Source organism: Solanum tuberosum, unplaced genomic scaffold (assembly GCF_000226075.1).
Source record: "Solanum tuberosum cultivar DM 1-3 516 R44 unplaced genomic scaffold, SolTub_3.0 scf00106, whole genome shotgun sequence".
Classification (NCBI taxonomy): Eukaryota; Viridiplantae; Streptophyta; class Magnoliopsida; order Solanales; family Solanaceae; genus Solanum; species Solanum tuberosum.
The window spans coordinates 98,390-117,878 of record NW_006239032.1 but is presented as its reverse complement, the minus strand read 5'-3'; the positions used below and the strand labels follow the sequence as shown (position 1 = coordinate 117,878).

The window sequence follows — 19,489 nt, the reverse complement described above, 5'->3', positions numbered from 1 at the left end:
ACTAAGTTTCCCCTTTTTACCAAACCTCATAACCCCCTTCATGGGTGAAACTTTGAGATATACCCAATCATCTACCTCGAACTCTAACGCCGTTCTCCTAACATCAGTGTAGGATTTCTGACGACTCTGTGTCATTTTCAACCTTTCTTGAATCACTTTCACCTTCACCATAGCTTGGTGAATTAAATTTGGTCCTATCAACCCAGCTTCACCAACTTCAAACCATCTAATTGTAGATCTGCATCTTCTCCCATATAGAGATTCATAAGGAGCCATTTGTATGCTAGAGTGGTAACTGTTGTTGTAAGCAAACTCAATGAGAGGTAGGTGATGGTCCCAATTCCCCTTGAAATCAATCACACAAGCCCTCAACATATCTTCTAAAGTTTGAATAGTGCGCTCTGCTTGCCCATCAGTCTGAGGATGAAAGGCAGTACTTAAGTTCACCTTTGAACCCAAGAATTTTTGGAATGACTTCCAAAATTGTGCACCCCTATATGATATAATCAAAACAGGGACTCCATAAAGTCTTACCACCTCCTGAATATATAACCTAGCATAATCCTCTGCTGAATGGGTAGTCTTTACCGGCAAAAAATGGGTTGATTTTGTCATTCTGTTGACAATCACCCAAATAGAATCATGTTGTCTGCGAAACCTTGGTAAACCTGTGATAAAATCCATATTGATAATCTCCCACTTCCATTTCGGAAGTTCTATATTCTAAGCCAAACCATCGGGCCTTTGGTGCTCTACTTTCACTTGTTGGCAATTTGGACACTTAGCGACAAATTTTGCAATGCCCTTCTTCATGCTATTCCACCAATAAACCTCTCTCAAGTCATGATACATCTTTGTGGAACCCGGATGAATGGAATATCTAGTGATATGGGCTTCCTCCATGATCCTTTCTTGGAGTCTATCCACCATAGGTACACACAATTTACCTTGATATATCAATACACCATCTCCCTCTTATTCAAAAGCTAATACTTTTTGCTTATGAACATTTGCCTTCAATTCAGGCAAAATGGGATCTTAGTCTTGCTTTTCTTTCACTTTTGACACTAATGAAGATTCAACCCCATTCAACACCACTACTTCTCATTCAGTGGAATCCATTAGTCAGACTCCTCAGCGTGTTAGTCTATGCACATGTTTCGCTAACTCTATCTCTTTTTTTCCTCAACGTGGGCAGTACTATCCATAGACAACCTGCTCAAGGCATCAACAACAACATTAGCCTTACCTAGGTGATAAAGAATACTCATGTCATAATCCTTGAGTAATTCTAACTAACTCATTTGTCTGAGATTAAGCTCTTTCTGAGTGAACAAATATTGAAGACTCTTGTGATCAGTGAATACATCAACATGCACACCATACAAGTAATGATGCCATATCTTCAAAGTGAATACTACAACAGCCAACTCTAAGTCATGGGTTGGGTAGTTATTCTCATGAACTTTCAACTGTCTGGAGGTATAAGTTATAACGTTGCCATTCTGCATTAAGACACAACCCAAACTAACTTTAGATGCATCACAGTACACCACAAAACCTTGAGTACACTCTGGTAAGGTTAAAATTGGGGTAGTAGTCAACCTTTTTTTCAATTCCTGAAAGCTTTTCTTACAAGCTTCAGACCATTGAAATTTCATTGTCTTCTGAGTTAACTTGAACAAAGGGGATGAAATAGATGAGAGCCCCACTACAAACCTTCTATAATAGCTAGCCAAACCCAAGAAACTCCTAATATCAGTTGAAGATGTGGGTCTAGGCCAATTCTGCACTGCCTCAATTTTTTGAGTATCAACTTTAATTCCCTCTCCTAACACAATATGACCTAAGAATGTCACAAACTCAAGCTAAAATTCACACTTAGAGAATTTAGCATATAACTCATTTTCTCTCAAAGTTTGAAGAACTATTCTGAGATGACTAGCATGATCTTCTTTATTCCTTGAATATATTAGTATGTCATTCAATTGAAGACGATAAAAAAACGTATACTAAATAAGGTTTGAATACTCTATTCATAAGGTCCATGAATGTTGTAGGTGCGTTGGTTAAACCGACGACATGACCATAAACTCATAATGACCATAATGGATCCTGAAAGCTGTCTTTGGAATATCACATTCCCTTACTCTCAACTGATGGTAACCTGATCTAAGGTCGATTTTTGAGAAACAAGAAGAACCTTGAAGCTGATCGAAAAGATCATCAATTCTTGGAAGAGGATACTTGTTCTTGATGGTAACCTTGTTCAACTGACGGTAATCTATGCACATCCTAAGGGAATCATCTTTCTTTCTCAAGAATAAGACCGGAGCGCCCCAAGGTGACACACTTGGTCGAATAAAGCCCTTATCTAAGAGATCATTTAACTGCTCTTTAAGCTCTTTCAACTCTGCTGGTGCCATTCTATATGGCGGAATAGATATCAGACGAGTATCTGGAAGAAGATCTATACCGAAGTCTATCTCTTTCTCAGGAAGGACTCCGGGAAAAGCATCTGGAAACTTTTTTACTACTGGAACTGACTGAATAGGAGGTACCTCAACACTTGAGTCATTAACTCGGACTAAGTGATAGACACACCCCTTAGAAGCGAACTTTCTTACCTTAAGGTACGAAATGAAACGACCCTTAGGCACTGCTGAACTCCTTTTCCACTCTAAGGCTGGCTCATTTGGAAACTGAAACTTGACTACTTGCGTTCTACAATCAACTGAGGCATAGCAGGCATGAAGCCAGTCCATACCAAGAATGACATCAAAATCTATCATGTCTAACTCAATTAAATCAGCTATGGTACTCTTGTGATTGACGAAAATAGGACAATCACGATAGACTCTCTCTGCTAGAATAGACTCACCAACAAGCGTAGAGACACTACATGGTTCACTAAGTTGCTCAGGAATAACATCAAAGTTCATAGCAACATATGGAATTACAAAAGATAAACTCGCTCCTAGATATAGCAAAGCATAAACAGTAAAGTCAAAGACTTGAATCATACCAGTGACAACATCTGGTGAATCCTTTTTCTCTTGGCGACTGTTGATAGCATATAAGCGGTTTGTTCCTCCACCAGTACCGAAAGTAGCCCATCTAGGTGTAATTCTATCTGGTGGAGCAACTGAAGAAGACTGGGCTCTATTGCCCTCATTACCATTTCCCTGCTTGTTCTTTGGACACTCTCGCATGAAATTCCCAGTCTGACCACACTTGAAACAACTAGTGGAGCCCTCACGAAAAATATTTGAGTGGTTCCTACCACACTTGGCGCAGGCAGGAGGCTTACTACCCCCTTGCGCCACACTACCTTGAGAATAGGCAGGCTTAGTTCTGGAATTCTGACCATTGTACTCACCTTTGTTCCTAGGTGCAGGTGCACTAGCAGATGATGGAGCAGGTCCCTTCTGTTTCTATTAGAAGGATGAACTGTTGGCATTACTCTTCTGTTGCCCGGACTTATTCTCTGTCTTAGCCCTCTTGTTTTTGAATTCCTCTCTACCCCTCAGCTTCTCTTTCTCTACTTGCTGCACATAGACTCTCAACCTCGAAATGTCCATGTCCCCAATAAGCATTGTTGCCCGGCCCTCTTTGCTTGATAGACAGGACAACCCAACAACAAACATACTCATCCTACTCCTCATGTCTACAACCATTTCCGGAGCATAGCGAGACAGTAGGGTGAACTTCAACCCATACTCATGAACACTTAGCGACTCCTGTTTAAGGGTAAGAAATTCTCGTACCTTAGCCTCTTTCAGTTCTCGGGGAAAGAAACGCCCCAAGAAAGCCTCCTCAAAATAAGCCCAACTCGCAGGTGGTGCATTATCAGGTCTACCCTCCTTCCATTGGTCAAACCAAGTCCTAGCAACATTATTCAGTTGATATGTAGCTAGTTCAACTCGCTCAGTATCAGCAACATGCATGACCTCAAATACCTTCTTCAACTCCTCAATGAAGTTTTCCGCATCCTCAGTAGTGCTCGAACCCGTGAAACTTAGAGGGTTCATCCTCAAGAACTCACGAATCCTTGAAATGTCAGCTCCTTTCTGTCGAGCTCCCTTTTGCTGACCAGCCTGATTAGTCACAACTTGACTCAACATCCTAATTGCCTCTCTGAACTCAGCATTAGTAACTTCTCCTTGAGGTTGCACCTCGGGTGCATTAGGTACCCCTTGCTCCTCAACATTTTGCCTAGCAGGGCGACCTCTGACAACTCTTCGTGGAGGCATGATTATCTGAAAATACGCGCAAGCACGAATTAGAAGGAAACTTTTTAGAGATCAACTCTAACGCACGAAATGAGTGTGAAGAAGTGGATAGTTCCTAAATGTTGCAGCCTTCTAATTATAGATGTGACGTGCTTCACACCGATAAGTAAGACTCTATAGACATGGCTTCATAGACTCTCTAGGACTCTTGAACTCTGTGCTCTGATACCAAGTTTTCATGCCCCGAGCCTACACCTTGGGTGGGACTGGCACTCGAGAACCATTGTTAGCCTAAGCGAACCCCTGGCCTAGCTTATTTACTCAGCGGAAGACTTAAACTCAACAAAAATAAGCTTATATAGTAAACTAGAATGTTATAAAAGAACATTTAACTGGCCATTAAGGCAAACTCAAGTCTCAATAGGGGATAATGACAATGAAAAAACTATAGAACTAACGTCTGACAGTCTATGAATTCTCTAAAACAACTGAGATGGATGTCGGGACAGGACCCCGATCATCCTAACAAATGAAATACTGCAAAGAACTAAAAACAATAAAGGAGTCCTTCGGAATGCAAGGAGGCTCACCACTGACTCTGAAGTGCTCAAATGGATCAACGGTGCGTCGAATGCCGATCCTAGTTACCTGAATCTGCATCATAAGACGATGCATGCCAACTGGCATCAGTACATTGAATGTACGAGTATGCGAGTTGGAATGCTAAACAACATAGGCTTGAAAATGATCTTAAAGGAACTGAAGAACTTACCTAGCTCAACTCAACTCAACATAACGAAACTCATTTCAATATAAAGCAGTTTAAAACAAGTGCAATATAAAGAAAAATTGTTTAAAACATGATATCAACTCTGTGTGTATGCAAAGATACAAATAACTCTGAGATGTATGTAAAAATACAAAGTACTGCTATGGGAGTTTCTCTAACCGACAACCATCATATAAGAGCTATTGTGATGATACAACGATCTCCCTCACGCTGCCAGCGCATCCTATACCTTGCCAAAGGAATAGATCTTGAACTACTAAGTGGATCCACTAGTCTATGCGAAAAGGATTCATCTAAAAGTATGACCCTTTTCTACCCATGATGGCTACATGGTTTATGGGGCTGTGAGTTGTTTGAACTCTCCCCCATATCGGTACTCAATACTACTCCCAAAATATACTAGCTCTTTATGTTTTAAAAACATACTTCTTTCTGTGATTTGAGATTAGTGCTCAAAATCTTAGCTCAAAGGCTATTTTGAAAATCAAAGTTTCCCCTCTTGCTTCATTTAGAAAGTGATTTACTCTTTTCTGAAAACTAGCCCGAAGGCTCTTTGGGGATACTTAGTCCCCATATACTTTTTGAAGAAAATAACTTCAACTTTACTCTTTACTGAACTCAAAACTTAAGTCTTAAAACAAAGTTAAAACGCTTCCCAAAGACTTTCGAAAAACTTTTTGAACTTGTCTTAACTTGACTCTTGACTTCTCATGACTTTGATCTTAACTGCACTTGACTTGACTCTTAACTGGTTCTTGAATTGAATTATGGATTCAAGGATTGTGATTTGTGATTGGAAAGATCTCATGATGTTTAGGAATGATTTAGATAGCTAAACATGAGAAAAGATCGAAAATCAATATTTGAGGGTGGGTCCGTGACGCAGAGACATATTTAATTTTTGGTTTCAAAAATTACTTTTGAGGCAGAACGGTCCGTGACCGCTCCGCGACGCAAAACGAATTTTCCCAAATCTGGGAGGTAGCTCCGCGATGCGGAGGTAGTGCCAAATTTCGACCGACGAAATTTCTTTTTCGTTTTTCAGCTCTAAACCCTCTAAACTCCGTGGGTTCTTTTACCCAACATTTAGAATCGATTAAATGTTCAAAGTACATCAGATTCTACTAAAAAATAAACCTAAAATCACATATTAGGATGAACCAGCTCTACAACGAATTCAACGAAACAATAATCTAATGAAACTTCAACAAACCCATTCAAGAACTCAATTTCTAAGCTTTCAAGAACTTAAATTGGCTGAAATAAATCATGATTGGCGCGTGGGCGAATTAGTCCAACGCTATGTGATCTCACATACCTTGTAGGGACCACCTCCGACGAAATCCACAAGCTAACCTCGGCGAATCTTGAACGTTCTTGCTTCCCCTTCTCTTTTCTCTTTTCTCCTAGCCCTAGCGTAAAATTCATTTTTTTCTAAAACTGATTAAAATCAGACTTTACCCAATCAAGCTCCTAAAAACAAATTAATTAAGTTGGGTAAGGAAAAGACCAAACTACCCTTCTAAAATTCGGATTGGACTTTCCTTATTTGAACAACCCAACTTCTGAAGAGTATAACTTACTCATACGAACTCGGAATTGCGCAAACTCAGTGGCGTTGGAAAGATCATTCCAAGAGCTTTCCAACCATATCTGGAAGTATACCTAAATCATTTTGAGCTAGGAGTTATGGCCGTTTGAAGTTGACCAAAAACTCACTTTAACACCTTTACCAAATTTCCAGATTTTTAAATTTTTCCCAAAAATAACTATTTCCAGATTTTAAACTTCCTCCTAGTTCTTTCTAGTTGCGAGGTGTTACACCGCTTCCAATTCTTTTTCTCGTTTTGTATTAAATAGATACATATCAAAAATATGTTTTACTTGTCGCTGCAATACGTTTTTTAAAATTAAATTTTTACTTATGTTATATTCGGTACACAAGCAAAAAAAAGTTCCTAAAAATATTGGTACATATCTAACACAAAACGAGATCTTTTTTAGGTGAAGTATGAATTTTTTAAACATATTTTATAAAAGAAATCTTTTTTTAAAAAAAAGCACGGGGAATTTTTGAGGGGGGAGGGGGGAGGGAGAGGGTGAAGGGGAGGAGGCGGTGGAGTGGAATAAGAAAAATAATTTAAATTTTATTTTTTAAGAAAATATTTTTTGGGGGATAGTAATAATTTAATCTTTAACTTTTAATGTATATTACTCCCTCCGTCCCATTTTATGTGGCAACATTTGACCGGGCACGGAGTTTAAGAAATAGATAAAGACTTTGAAATGTTTACCAAATTGCCCTTAAAAAAATAGACTTATTTTTCTCTCTCCTAATAAATGTATTGGAGTACTCTTGTCAAGATTAAGTGGGACCAACAAGGATAAAAGAGAAATTGTACCTTTAAATACTTACCAAATAAGGAAATGTGACATTCTTTTTGGGACTGACCAAAAAGGAAATGTTGCCACATAAAATGGGACGGAGGGAGTAATAGTTTATTATTCAATTTTTGTCAAGGTGAAATATTTTATTCATGTGGAATGCTATGTATCAAGGTTTTTTCAAATAAAAGAGAGAGTGTATTATTGACCATTGAGGTGTGTTTCTCAAACTAATAAGTGATAATTTAAGTATAAAATTTAAACTTATTAGTTTAGGTATGAAATTCAAAAAATGGATAGTTTAGGTCTGTTTTTTGACACTTTTATCTTTTTATTTAAACCAACTTTGAGATTTACATGTTTCTCTTATATGATAGTTCATCATACAGGTACCACATATGGCAAAGCCGCAAAGTATTACTTTTGTTTTCCCATATTCTTTTGTATTTCTTACTATGAATTAAAAGAACTCCACATTTGGTATTTATGATGATTATGATATAAGACCAAGATCAACTCAATTATTTTTCTAAAATCCGGACTATGTTTGAATAATACATAATGTGTTTGAAACAATAAAAGTTAAATTTAATGAATTATTCAGGTATCGGAATCGGCTTTATCTCCCTAGTGGTTGGGATATCCTGGCTCTATTTCAGCATCAAGAAAAGAAAATTGATTAAAGTCAGAGAGAAGTTCTTCCAACAAAATGGTGGTTTATTATTGAAACATAGAATCTCCACTAAAGAGGGTGGTGTTGAAGCAACAAGAATATTTACAGCTGAGGAGCTCAAGAAAAGCTACAAACAATTATGCCAATGATAGAATTCTTGGTCGTGGTGGCAATGGGATTGTATATAGAGGTGTGCTACGTGATACTCGCATAGTTGCCATTAAAAAATCTAGAATTGTGGATGAGAGTCAAATTGAGCAGTTTATTAATGAGGTGGTCATTCTAACTCAAATCAACCATCGAAATGTGGTAAGACTCTTTGGATGTTGTTTGGAAGATGAAGTTCCTTCATTGGTTTATGAGTATGTCTCTGAAGGAAATCTTTATGAGCACATTCACAACCAACGTGAAGGGAGTTGGTTAACTTGGCAAAACCGTTTCAGAATTGCAGCCGAGATAGCCACTACACTTGCTTACCTTCATTCATTTGCGTCCATACCTATAATTCATAGGGATGTTAAGTCTGCCAACATATTGTTAGATAATGCTTACACAGCTAAAGTGGCAGATTTTGGAGCTTCAAAGTTAATTCCTCTGGATCAAACACATGTGGTTACATTGGTTTTAGGAACATCAGGGTACTTGGATCCTGAATATTTTCAGACAAGTGAACTGACGGAGAAAAGTGATGTTTACAGCTTTGGAGTAGTTCTGGCAGAACTTTTGACAGGGTTGAAACCTATAATTAGAGATAGAAACGATGAACAAAAGAATTTGGCTGATTATTTTGTTTCATCCGTGAATAACAACCACTTATTTCAAATTCTTGATCGTCGTGTTTTGCGAGAAGGGAATCTTGAGCAACTCCAAAAGACAGCTGAGCTGGTGAAGAACTGTCTTCAATTGCACAGAGAAGATAGGCCTACAATAAAGGAAGTGGCTATTGAACTTGAAGGTTTGAGGAAGTTAACTGGAATATCTTCGTCTAATCAACATGGACTCGGAGAGAATAATCAGGATGAATTATCAGATCTTTACACAGTTCCCATGAGCTCCTATGGAAATACCCCCAATTCAGATAGTGCTCGTATAATGCATGGTAGATACAGTCCAATCTGATCTAAAATCTGGTCCACTAATAATGGCATTAGATTGCCTCTTCCATGTTGAGTGTTCTATTGGAGGTTCCTTTCCTTTTTCCTCTCAATTTAGTGTTGGATATCTTTGCAGATTATATATATATATAGCGGACATAAGACTTTCTTTTTCTTTGTTGCTTATAGACAAACAAATTCCAGAAGTCAAATCATTTGAAACAAATTGTGCATATATTTTATACAAAACCAACCCACGCATTATTTAACCCCAAATTCCTAGTCCCAAAGGTAATTTGCTATCTCCTCAAAATGGTTTTATAACACTCCTGGACGCATCGAACACACTCCATAAGAGGAAGAAAATCACACTATCACACACCATAAACCAGGAACTAATGTTCAACCCGCTGCAAGGGCAATTGATAGAGATCTAGTAGAATAAACAACGCAAACTATTTCATAGGCGAAGGCGGAAAGTTCAAGTAAATACTGATTTCACAGTTGTTATTTGTAGATTTGATGATCTGACAAACAAAGGACTTTGTAAAGGGACCTGGTCCTTGTCATTCCCTCCGTACAATTGACAGTTGAAAAAAGTACACAAGGTTGGTGCACGGTCTCCAAGTGCAGCAGAAACCTCGGCCAATGGCAGGGCCTTGAAGGTTGTGTCTATTCTCATAAGGACATCCTCCCACAGACACAACCTCACCTTTTGCAAAACAAGATTTACTAGAGCAAAGGCAAAGAACCACTCCTCTCAAGAAGAAAATACCAAAGAGCAACAGGGACCAGATCGAGTAGCTTGTGTCTTAGTTGTCTTAGGTTTTTACTTCAGCGCTTATCATTGTAAATCTAATCCTAAACTATAAAGGATTTAGATCTTTTGTTTGTCCAGTCAAAAAGCTTAAATCAGTTGAGTCTAACTGGTTTAGTGGGCAGCATTGTTAGCTGCTTAGTCAAATCCTAAGTCATCTAGTGTTAGGTGGGTTAGTGGGCAATTGTGGGTTGCTTAGTGAATTCTAACTTACTTTGTGTCGGGTAGCTTAGTGGGCAATAGTGATATTGCTTAGTTGCTCTATTTGTAGTGGGAATACTAGATTTAGGTGAAAGAGATTTAGAGGTAGATTGCTAGGTTGCAAACTATTGTAATCTGAATCGGTGCTCTATTTGGAAGAAATGAAGTTTGGTTTGCATTATTGTTCTTACCGTGCCAAGGGACCTGGTCCATTGATATTTAGTGGACGCCTATATTTTAACAACAGTATTCTCAGAGAAGACACAAATTCAGCTAATTTTCCGCTGGGACTTCATTAAGCAAATAGGAAGAGAAAGTAACATCACAACTCACAAATCGAACAGATTTTTGGCACTAAGAAGGAGAGAGAAGAAACTAAAACCTTCAATAATATCGACTGCAAATAATCTTTACACAGCGATGGATCTTAATACATTGAAGCAGGGAACGATAGTGAGATGACAACGGCAATTGGCATCCATGGTCGAGGGACATGTCAATTAGAGTTTCTGTTTGTAAAAAAATCAACTTTTGTATGGACAAATAATTTTATTTTGAATGAATAGGATAAAAATAGGTAAATAGGTAAATAAAAAACTGATCCAACCCAACCTAATCCAAAACTCAAATTCGATGGATAATAATATTTTACTTTTTATTTAATTTTGATGTTTAGCTATGTAATTAATACTTATTAGCATATTTATTTTGGCACAATATAATATTTTTCGATTATGATTATTTTCGTTATGACTTTCTCATTAACAATTTATTTTATACGATTTCATTATTTTGTTAAATATTTTATCACAATATCATTACTCGTCTCATATTTTGTGTTTTTTTTTGTTGCCGTCATCTTGGGGTAAAGGAGGGTTTCACAGTGATTCTCACTTTGTAAATTAAAATTCAAAAGGTGAATACATTTAGAAGGGAATATAAAAACCTAACTTTCTTGAATATATTAATGAATATAGATATACCTAGGGGTGGCAAAATCAAATCCAATCCGTTTAAGTTTGAGCGGGTTATTGATCTGTCCATTCATTAGTTCAACCCATTAAAAAATTGGTTAATATGTAACTCGAACTGACTCATGAGAAATTTTGTCAAAATATTTTTAAAAAACTTTTTTTTTTCAATTTGATATGTTATATATAACATAATTACGAAAAATAATAATTTATTAGGTACTAAAATAGTTTAAAAGAACAAATAAAACAATTAAGTTTAATAAAAATTAGCCTGAGTTGGATTGGATCTTGACCCGTTATATAACCATGATATAACCCATTTTGACCCAAGAAAATATGGATTGGATTAGGTCTTGACTCGATCGTTGTCTTAACCATCATGACCCGTCCAAATTTAACCCACCCGCCCAATTACCACCCTACATATGCCCATATCCTGACAAATTCAGACTCTATTGCTAAATTTGTGGTTTGTGTATTATTTTGTTAAGGAACACCTTAAATAATTATATCTTATTAGAATTTTAAAAAATAATGAAATACATGTGTTTTATATGAAGATTTTATCGAAAAAAACTCGAGGTTGAAAATCCCAACTTTACAAATTTGATTTAATTTATAGAATAAAAAACATGGCACAATCAATTTTGTATGGTATTTGAAAATTTTGAATCACTGTACACCTCTACTTGTGACCCACCATGGTCTTAAATTTGTTGACTGGGTCTTAAACACTTTAATTACGGTTGACTCTCTCAGCTCTACGCTGTGTGCATAATAAAGCACTAGTCTTGCCTTCAATGCATTGGTTTCAAGCTAAGTTGTTCGGACTATTCACTTTTGGTGCTGCATCCGTGTACATGGATATGGATGTGGGATTCATGTTCGATTTGGTCAATGAATTTTAGGTACTTTGACCAAAATCGATAGGGAAAATCTAAACAATTTTAATGATTCCTATTATCAATACAAAAGCTAAGGTGAAATTGAAGGCGATGGAATACATTTTATATAGAAATTTCTATGTCACTCTTTTTTCTTTAATCTCCTTCTAGAATTCTCCTCAATTTCTCCACATAATATCTCATAAATCATAATCTCGGTTTTATAACTCTATTTTTTGATATTTTAATTATTTTTAGGTGAACCCCGCACCTGTATCCATATCTCCAAATCTTAAGAAATACATATGAAGGGTCCAACCTCTAGATTCGCACCCATATCGAACACTCGCACCCGAGTCCGAACAGTTTCAAGTTCTTCTTATCCACACATACGCAAGCTGGGTCGTCGCCCCCTAGACTCTTTTGAACTAGTCGTTAGCATTAAAATGAACCGTGCCCCATTAGCATGATTGACCTCAAGTCTTTTCATCTTATTATTAACTAGATTAGATGTGTCAACTGCTCTCTACACATAGAGTGGAAGTATTCAAGCACAACAGTTCTTTTAGGCATAATAGTAACCTTTAACCTGGACTTAGCTGACATTTATATCCTCTAATTTTAGACGTGTACAAGTAGCAAGTATACATATAAACTTGTATACAATTGAACAGGTAGATACACATGTTATATATATATGTTGTCGGCTATCCCATGCAACAATTCACGTAAAATACACTCGAACTAATTTGTAGGATGTCACGTAGAACGCGTACGTGTATTTACTTGTCCAGGTTTATACAAGTTTAAATGATTTTTTTGTGTACATCAAAGTTGGAGTACATAAATATCAGTTAAGGGCAAGTTAGAGTACATTTATGCATTATGCTAAAAAAAATTATGTGCACTTGCAAAAAATTAGAAGCGGCAACACAATAAACTTGAATGAAAAGTAAATATAGCATCCAGAATAGGTCATATGTGCAACCAATGAAAAAGCACAAGTTGGAGCAGGACCACCCCAAAGCTACTCAGTTTGTGGCTTCTATATAAGAGAAATAAAAGTTATTACTCGAACTAGAGTTGACATCATCTTGGAAACTCAAAATTAAACCATATGGAGCTAAAACAAATGAGTTTGCTTCCTTACCTCATTGCTTGTCATGTGCTAATACTAACATTAGCCACTGCCCAAAACAGTACCACTAATAGCACCAGCATCACTATAACAAAACCAGGATGCCCTAAGCAGTGTGGGAACGTAACAGTTCCGTACCCATTTGGTATTGGCTCAGGTTGCGCTTTTGATTCAGGGTTCGAGCTCAACTGTAGCACATCGGATGATGGTTCTCAGAAACTTCTCATAGGAAGTAACATTGTGGTGTACAACATCTCCGATGCTGAATTCCGCATCTCCAATTCAATCGGTTGGGGATGTTACAACTCCAGTGGAGCTGTGCTAGACGAATCACTCGCTTGGACCACATTTTTAGAAACAACGCCGTATAGTTTCTCTGCGCGGAACAGGTTTACTTTAGTTGGTTGCGATGACTATGCTTCCATCACAGGGCCTAATAACTTTGAGTATGGCTGCAATGTGAGCTGTACAAGCAGAGGGGATGTGATAGAAGGAGAGTGTATGGGAAAAGGCTGCTGCCAGAAACAGATACCCAAGGGCTTGAAATACTATAACACAACCATGTCTAGCACACAAAACCATACCGACGTTTGGTCCTTTAATTCATGTGGGTATGCATTTCTGGGTGAGGCAGATCACTTTCGTTTCCAGGGCTTGCCAGATCTCGGTGATGATCTAAATGTTAATTATTTTTATGAGAGGATTAAGGCTAGTGTCCCCATTGTACTGGATTGGGCCATCGGGAGTCTTACTTGCACACAAGCTCTGAAAATCGAGAATTATGCTTGCAGTGCAAATAGCTACTGCATTGATTCAGATACTGGTCTTGGTGGATACCGCTGCAGCTGTAATACAGGTTATCAGGGCAATCCTTATCTCAATCAAGGCTGCAAAGGTATAAGTAATGTTTCAATTCTTTGTGAAGAACTTAACTTTCATGCATTAATTTGATGGTGTTATATTGATTTGATCTTTTTTCAGATGTTGATGAATGTGCTGATCACCCAAATAACAGTTTGTGTGAAAAGATGTGCATAAATACCCCAGGAAGTTACAATTGTTCTTGTCCCCAAGGATATACTGGTGACGGCAAAAAGGATGGTCGTGGTTGTATAGCTCCCTACCATGATGAGTTCCCATGGATCAAGTACTCCGCAGGTAAATATCTCACTATACGTGGGCGACTCAATAAAATTAGTGGCCTAAAACTAACTTTAACGGGAGGCCTTATTTTCCATATCAATATTTTTCAAAGCCAGCTTTAAGTGGCTACTGGCTTGGTAGTTGGTCCTTCTGGCCGAACCTGCTTTCATAACCACAAATACTATTTCCTTCTTTCCAGAAGTATTGATAGATTTCTATATTAAAAAACAATTAACTTTACACTTCTCATTTGATCCTTAATGAGAAGCTTTTATGGTCACACACATGCTATGAATACACACAATTTAGTTTAGTTTTGTAAATTTAGGTTGGTGACCCTGTCTTTGTCCATTCAACTAATGGTAATTACAGAAAGATAAACAATTCTTTTATCTGTGTTTGAAACAGCAACTTGGAATACAAACTCGTTAGCAGATATGTGTACAATTAATCCTGTACTTTTGATCTAGTTGAAATAGAGAATAAAAGTTCAATTCCACTAATTACACAGGTATAGGAGCTGGTGCCTTTATATTCCTACTGGTTGGAATAATTTGGTTCTGTTTCAGAATCAGGGAAAGGAAATTGATTGAAGTTAGGGAGAAATTCTTCCAACAAAATGGTGGCTTATTATTGAAACACAGAATCTCCACTAACGACCGTGGTGTTAAAGCAACAAAAGTATTCACAGCGGAGGAGCTCAAGAAAGCTACAAACAATTATGCCAATGACAAAATTCTTGGTCGCGGTGGCCATGCGATTGTATATAGAGGTGTGCTAAGTGATAACCACATAGTCGCAATTAAAAAATACAGAATTGTGGATGAGAGTCAAATTGAGCAGTTTATCAATGAGGTGCTTATTCTCACTCAAATCAACCATCGAAACGTGGTGAGACTGTTTGGGTGTTGTTTGGAAGATGAAGTTCCTTTATTGGTTTATGAGTATGTCTCTGAAGGAACTCTTTACGAGCACATTCACAATCAACGTGGAGGGGGTTGGTTAAATTGGCAAAATCGGTTGAGAATTGCCATAGAGACAGCCACTGCACTTGCTTACCTTCATTCATTTGCCTCGATGCCTATAATTCATCGCGATGTCAAGTCTTCCAACATATTGTTAGATGAATTTTCCACAGCTAAAGTGGCTGATTTTGGAGCTTCAAGGCTCATCCCTTTGGATCAAACACGTGTGGCTACATTAGTTCAAGGTACATTTGGGTACTTGGATCCTGAATATTTTTTCAAAAGTCAATTGACGGATAAAAGTGATGTTTACAGCTTTGGAGTAGTTCTGGCAGAACTTCTAACAGGGTTAAAGCCAGTTTCTGGAGATAGAAATGACGAGCAAAAGAATTTGGCTGATTACTTTGTTTCGTCTGTGGATAACAATAGCTTATTTCAAATTCTTGATCGTCGTGTTTTGCGAGAAGGGAATCTTGAGCAACTTCAACAGATGGCTGAGCTAGTGAAGAACTGTCTTCAGTTGCACGGAGAAGATAGGCCTACAATGAAGGAAGTGACTATTCAACTTGAGGGTTTGAGGAAGGTAACTGGAGTCTCTTGGTCTAATCAACACCTACACGAAGAGAATGATTTATCAGATCTTTACACAGTTCCAATAGACGCCTATGGAAAAAACCCCAATTCAGATAGTTCTCGTATCATGCATCCTGCATACAATCCAAGTTGATCCAAAATCCAGGCTACTAATAATGGCATTAGATTGCCTCTTACTGTACTATCCCTATGTTTTCTTGCATATTTAATGTTCTAATGTAGGTTCCTTTTCCTTTTCTTTTCAAAGCGGAATGGCTTGGGAGACCCTTGTACTTGTCCCGGATTGTTATCCCCTCTTTTTATATTATGTTTGATTGAGTATTAGCATTTTAATATTCTTTTAAAAAGCTAGTGAATTTGTCCGCGCTTCGCGCGGTTAAAAAAAGAAAGATAAGATACTAATAATTTTATTAAATAATAGATGAAAGATATATTTTATAATATCATTGTAATGATCTTAATCGTTAAAAGTCTTACAATGTCTTTATTTATAGGACTACAATATGTAATATCAAATAATATGATATACTCCTTATTAATTATTTTAGAAGTTATAAACAAAAAAAGTTGTTAAAAGTAATGAAAATAAAATTATAAGATTTGATTTCTATGTATCGGATAGTGTATATAATATTTTAACTCTTTTTTTTTTGCTTTGTTAGAATATAATTTGATTGCTTTCATAATTTTATCCTTGTAAAAAATATTTTAAAAAGAAAAAAAACAATGTAAAGAAAAGGTCTAAAAAATTTCTAGCTTTTATACTTTTTTATTTGTTTATTTTCCTTAGAAAAGGGATGACTATATTTCACTTATGATTCACACGTGATACATTTGTAAGCAATATATTGTTAATAGTAATTTGTAAGTAATTTTCTTATTAAAAAAGCATAGTTTTTTTGAAGTTGCGAGTTCCACCATTCGCATGTTTCAGATAATAAAGTTGATATTCTTATGCATGTGAGATAAAAAGTATAATGAAATTTCTCTAAAAATTGTTAAAATACTTACATTTTTACTAACATGCTATCTCCATGTTGTCAATATTTGCTACAAAATAATCACTATTTACATATTTCAGATAATAAATTTAAATAATATTCTTAAGTGAAATTAAAGAGTAAGATATAATTTTGGACAATAGCATAAAACAATGTCAAAATTTTGGAATCACTTTATCAAGAGAAAATCTTTTTATGTGTGGAGGAGTTTCATCTACATGTTAAATTAATGTTTTATTATTGATCAAAAATATGATATCATTGTTATTAGCTTGTTCCTTGCAGGCTGCAACAATTATTGAGATTGTTGATGAATTTTTCTTGCCTAAGATAAGGATGAAATACATATAAATATTTATCGATATAATTTTTTTCTTTCGTTACTTAAATGATAATTGTCATTGTATGACTTATATTATTTCATTAGAACATGTCATTTTAAAGCATAGTAATTATAGAAAGCTAAATTAGAACTATAATATGCTATGTTATTTTTCGATTAGCGAAAATCCATCACTATATTCGCCTTATTTTGAAAAATGAAATTAGATACCTTGTGAATATTTTCAAGTATTCCAAATTCTTGATTCATATTAAAAATTATAATATAATACATGAAGTCTTCAGAAGGTTAAAATCACAATAAATCAAGAAAAAGAAAAAAATAAGAAGGCATAAACAATATAACAATGAAAAAGAGGTAATACACCTTTAAATCTTGCTTCCTTGAAAAATTTAGCACACCACTTTTCTTCATTTTTATCACAAGAAAACTCAAACTCCCTCAACTAAAAAGGAACTACAACATGCTATTTTTGGTTGTCACCATATATGCCTCTTTTTCAAAAATGAAATTGATTACCTAATAATTTTTTTCAAGTATTCCATAATCTTGATTCATATTAAAATATTCTACATAAATACATAAAGTCTTCAAATGGTTAAAATCACAATAAAGTAAAATAATAAAAAATAAGGTTACAAATAGTCATTTGAACATTGGCTTCCTTGAAAAATGTAACACACCATTTTCCTTCAATTTTATTACAAGAAAATGAAGCTCCTACGGCTCAAAAGAAATTAAATGAGGAACTACAAATTAAGGATCTATGTTCCAAAATCTTGATTCATATTAAAATATCTACTGCAATACGTGAAGTCTTCAAAGGGTTAAAATCACAATAAAACAAACAAAAAAAAAGCATAAATAATATAAAGAAACACAAAAATAGGTTACGAATACCCCTTTGAACATTGGCTTCCTTGAAAAATGTAGCACGCCACTTTTCTTCATTTTTATCACAAGGAAACTCAAGTTCCTACAGTTCAAAAGAAACTAAGTGAAGAACTACAAAATTAAGGAACTACATATTCCAAAATCTTGATTCATATTAAAATATTATATTGAAATACATGAAGTCTTCAAAAGGTTAAAATTACAATAAAATTAAAACATAAAATAAAAAAGAATAAATAATATAATAATAATTATAGACATTAAAAGGTAAAATGAAGAATTTAAGGAAAAGCAATAAATTATAATAATAGTGAAGAGAGATGGAAAGTAATAAATTGTAGTGAATAATGATGAGGAGAGATAAATAAGTTATTTTAAATATTTTTTTTCCTTCTTTTAGCAGATTTTTGAGATTTAAAAAATTTTAAAAATTGATAAAAAATATAAATGGCAATCCTGGCCAAAGAGAGGTGTCACATCACACTTTTATTATCCAGATTTATATATATATATATATAGACTAATACGTATAACTAAATAATAAAAAGGTGATTGAAATTTATAAAAATATAAGAAATGTTTTGATTTAAATGAATGAAAGAAATATGTGAGAAGGAAGAGGAAAGGTTTTAGGAAATTAATTAATAGTATTAGTAATGAAATTATAAAAAGATAAAAAAGAAGATTAATTTTCTGATTTTTTATGACAATACATTAAATGAGATTGATTGATATAAAAGTTTATGAAAAAAAAACCGTATATGGTAGTAGGAAAAATGTTTTTTTTTATAGAAAATTATTATAGACATAAAAGGTGAAATGAAGAATTTAAGGAAAAACAATAAATTATAATAATAGTGATGAGAGATGAAAATAATATATTGTAGTGAATAATGACGAGGAGAGATAAATAAGTTATTTTAAATATTTTTTTTCCTTCTTTTAACAGATTTTTGAGATTTAAATTTTTTTTAAATAGACAAAAAAAAAAAACAAATGGCAAGAATCCTGGCCAAAGAGAGGTGCCACATCACTGTTTTACTTAAAAATATATGTAAAAGGAAAATGACTGAGTTTTCGAAAAATCGATTAAACTTATGGTTTAAGAGAAATCGAATTTCCAAAAAGGACAGAGTCGCCACTTAATTTTTAGTAAAAATCAAGAAAAAAGAAGATTTTTCAAAAGACTTAAACAGATAGAATCAATTGAAAAAGAGTTCGAGTTCAAATGTACATTCTGAGAAGGTGTTAGGCCCTCGGAATGCCCGCTAACTTGCGGTTGACCGACGATTTGACCAAAATGATTTTGACTAATTTTAAAATTTTAACTTAAGTAAAAGAATTCATTTATTTTAACTAAT

At 35.3% G+C, this 19,489-nt stretch overlaps 1 protein-coding gene and 1 pseudogene across 1 annotated transcript; both read left to right on the top strand.

Moving 5' to 3' along the window:
- LOC102580862 (wall-associated receptor kinase 5-like) overlaps window positions 1-10,349 on the top strand; it is a 14,264-nt pseudogene extending 3,915 nt beyond the window's left edge.
- Window positions 10,350-13,159: 2,810 nt separating this feature from the next.
- On the top strand, window positions 13,160-16,177 carry LOC102580513 (wall-associated receptor kinase 2-like). The gene is made up of 3 exons (XM_006349466.2): window positions 13,160-14,083; window positions 14,170-14,346; window positions 14,843-16,177. Exons 1-3 carry the CDS (start codon window positions 13,168-13,170, stop codon window positions 16,021-16,023), a joined length of 2,274 nt encoding a protein of 757 aa, XP_006349528.2. The 5' UTR covers window positions 13,160-13,167; the 3' UTR covers window positions 16,024-16,177.
- Window positions 16,178-19,489: the final 3,312 nt, after the last annotated feature.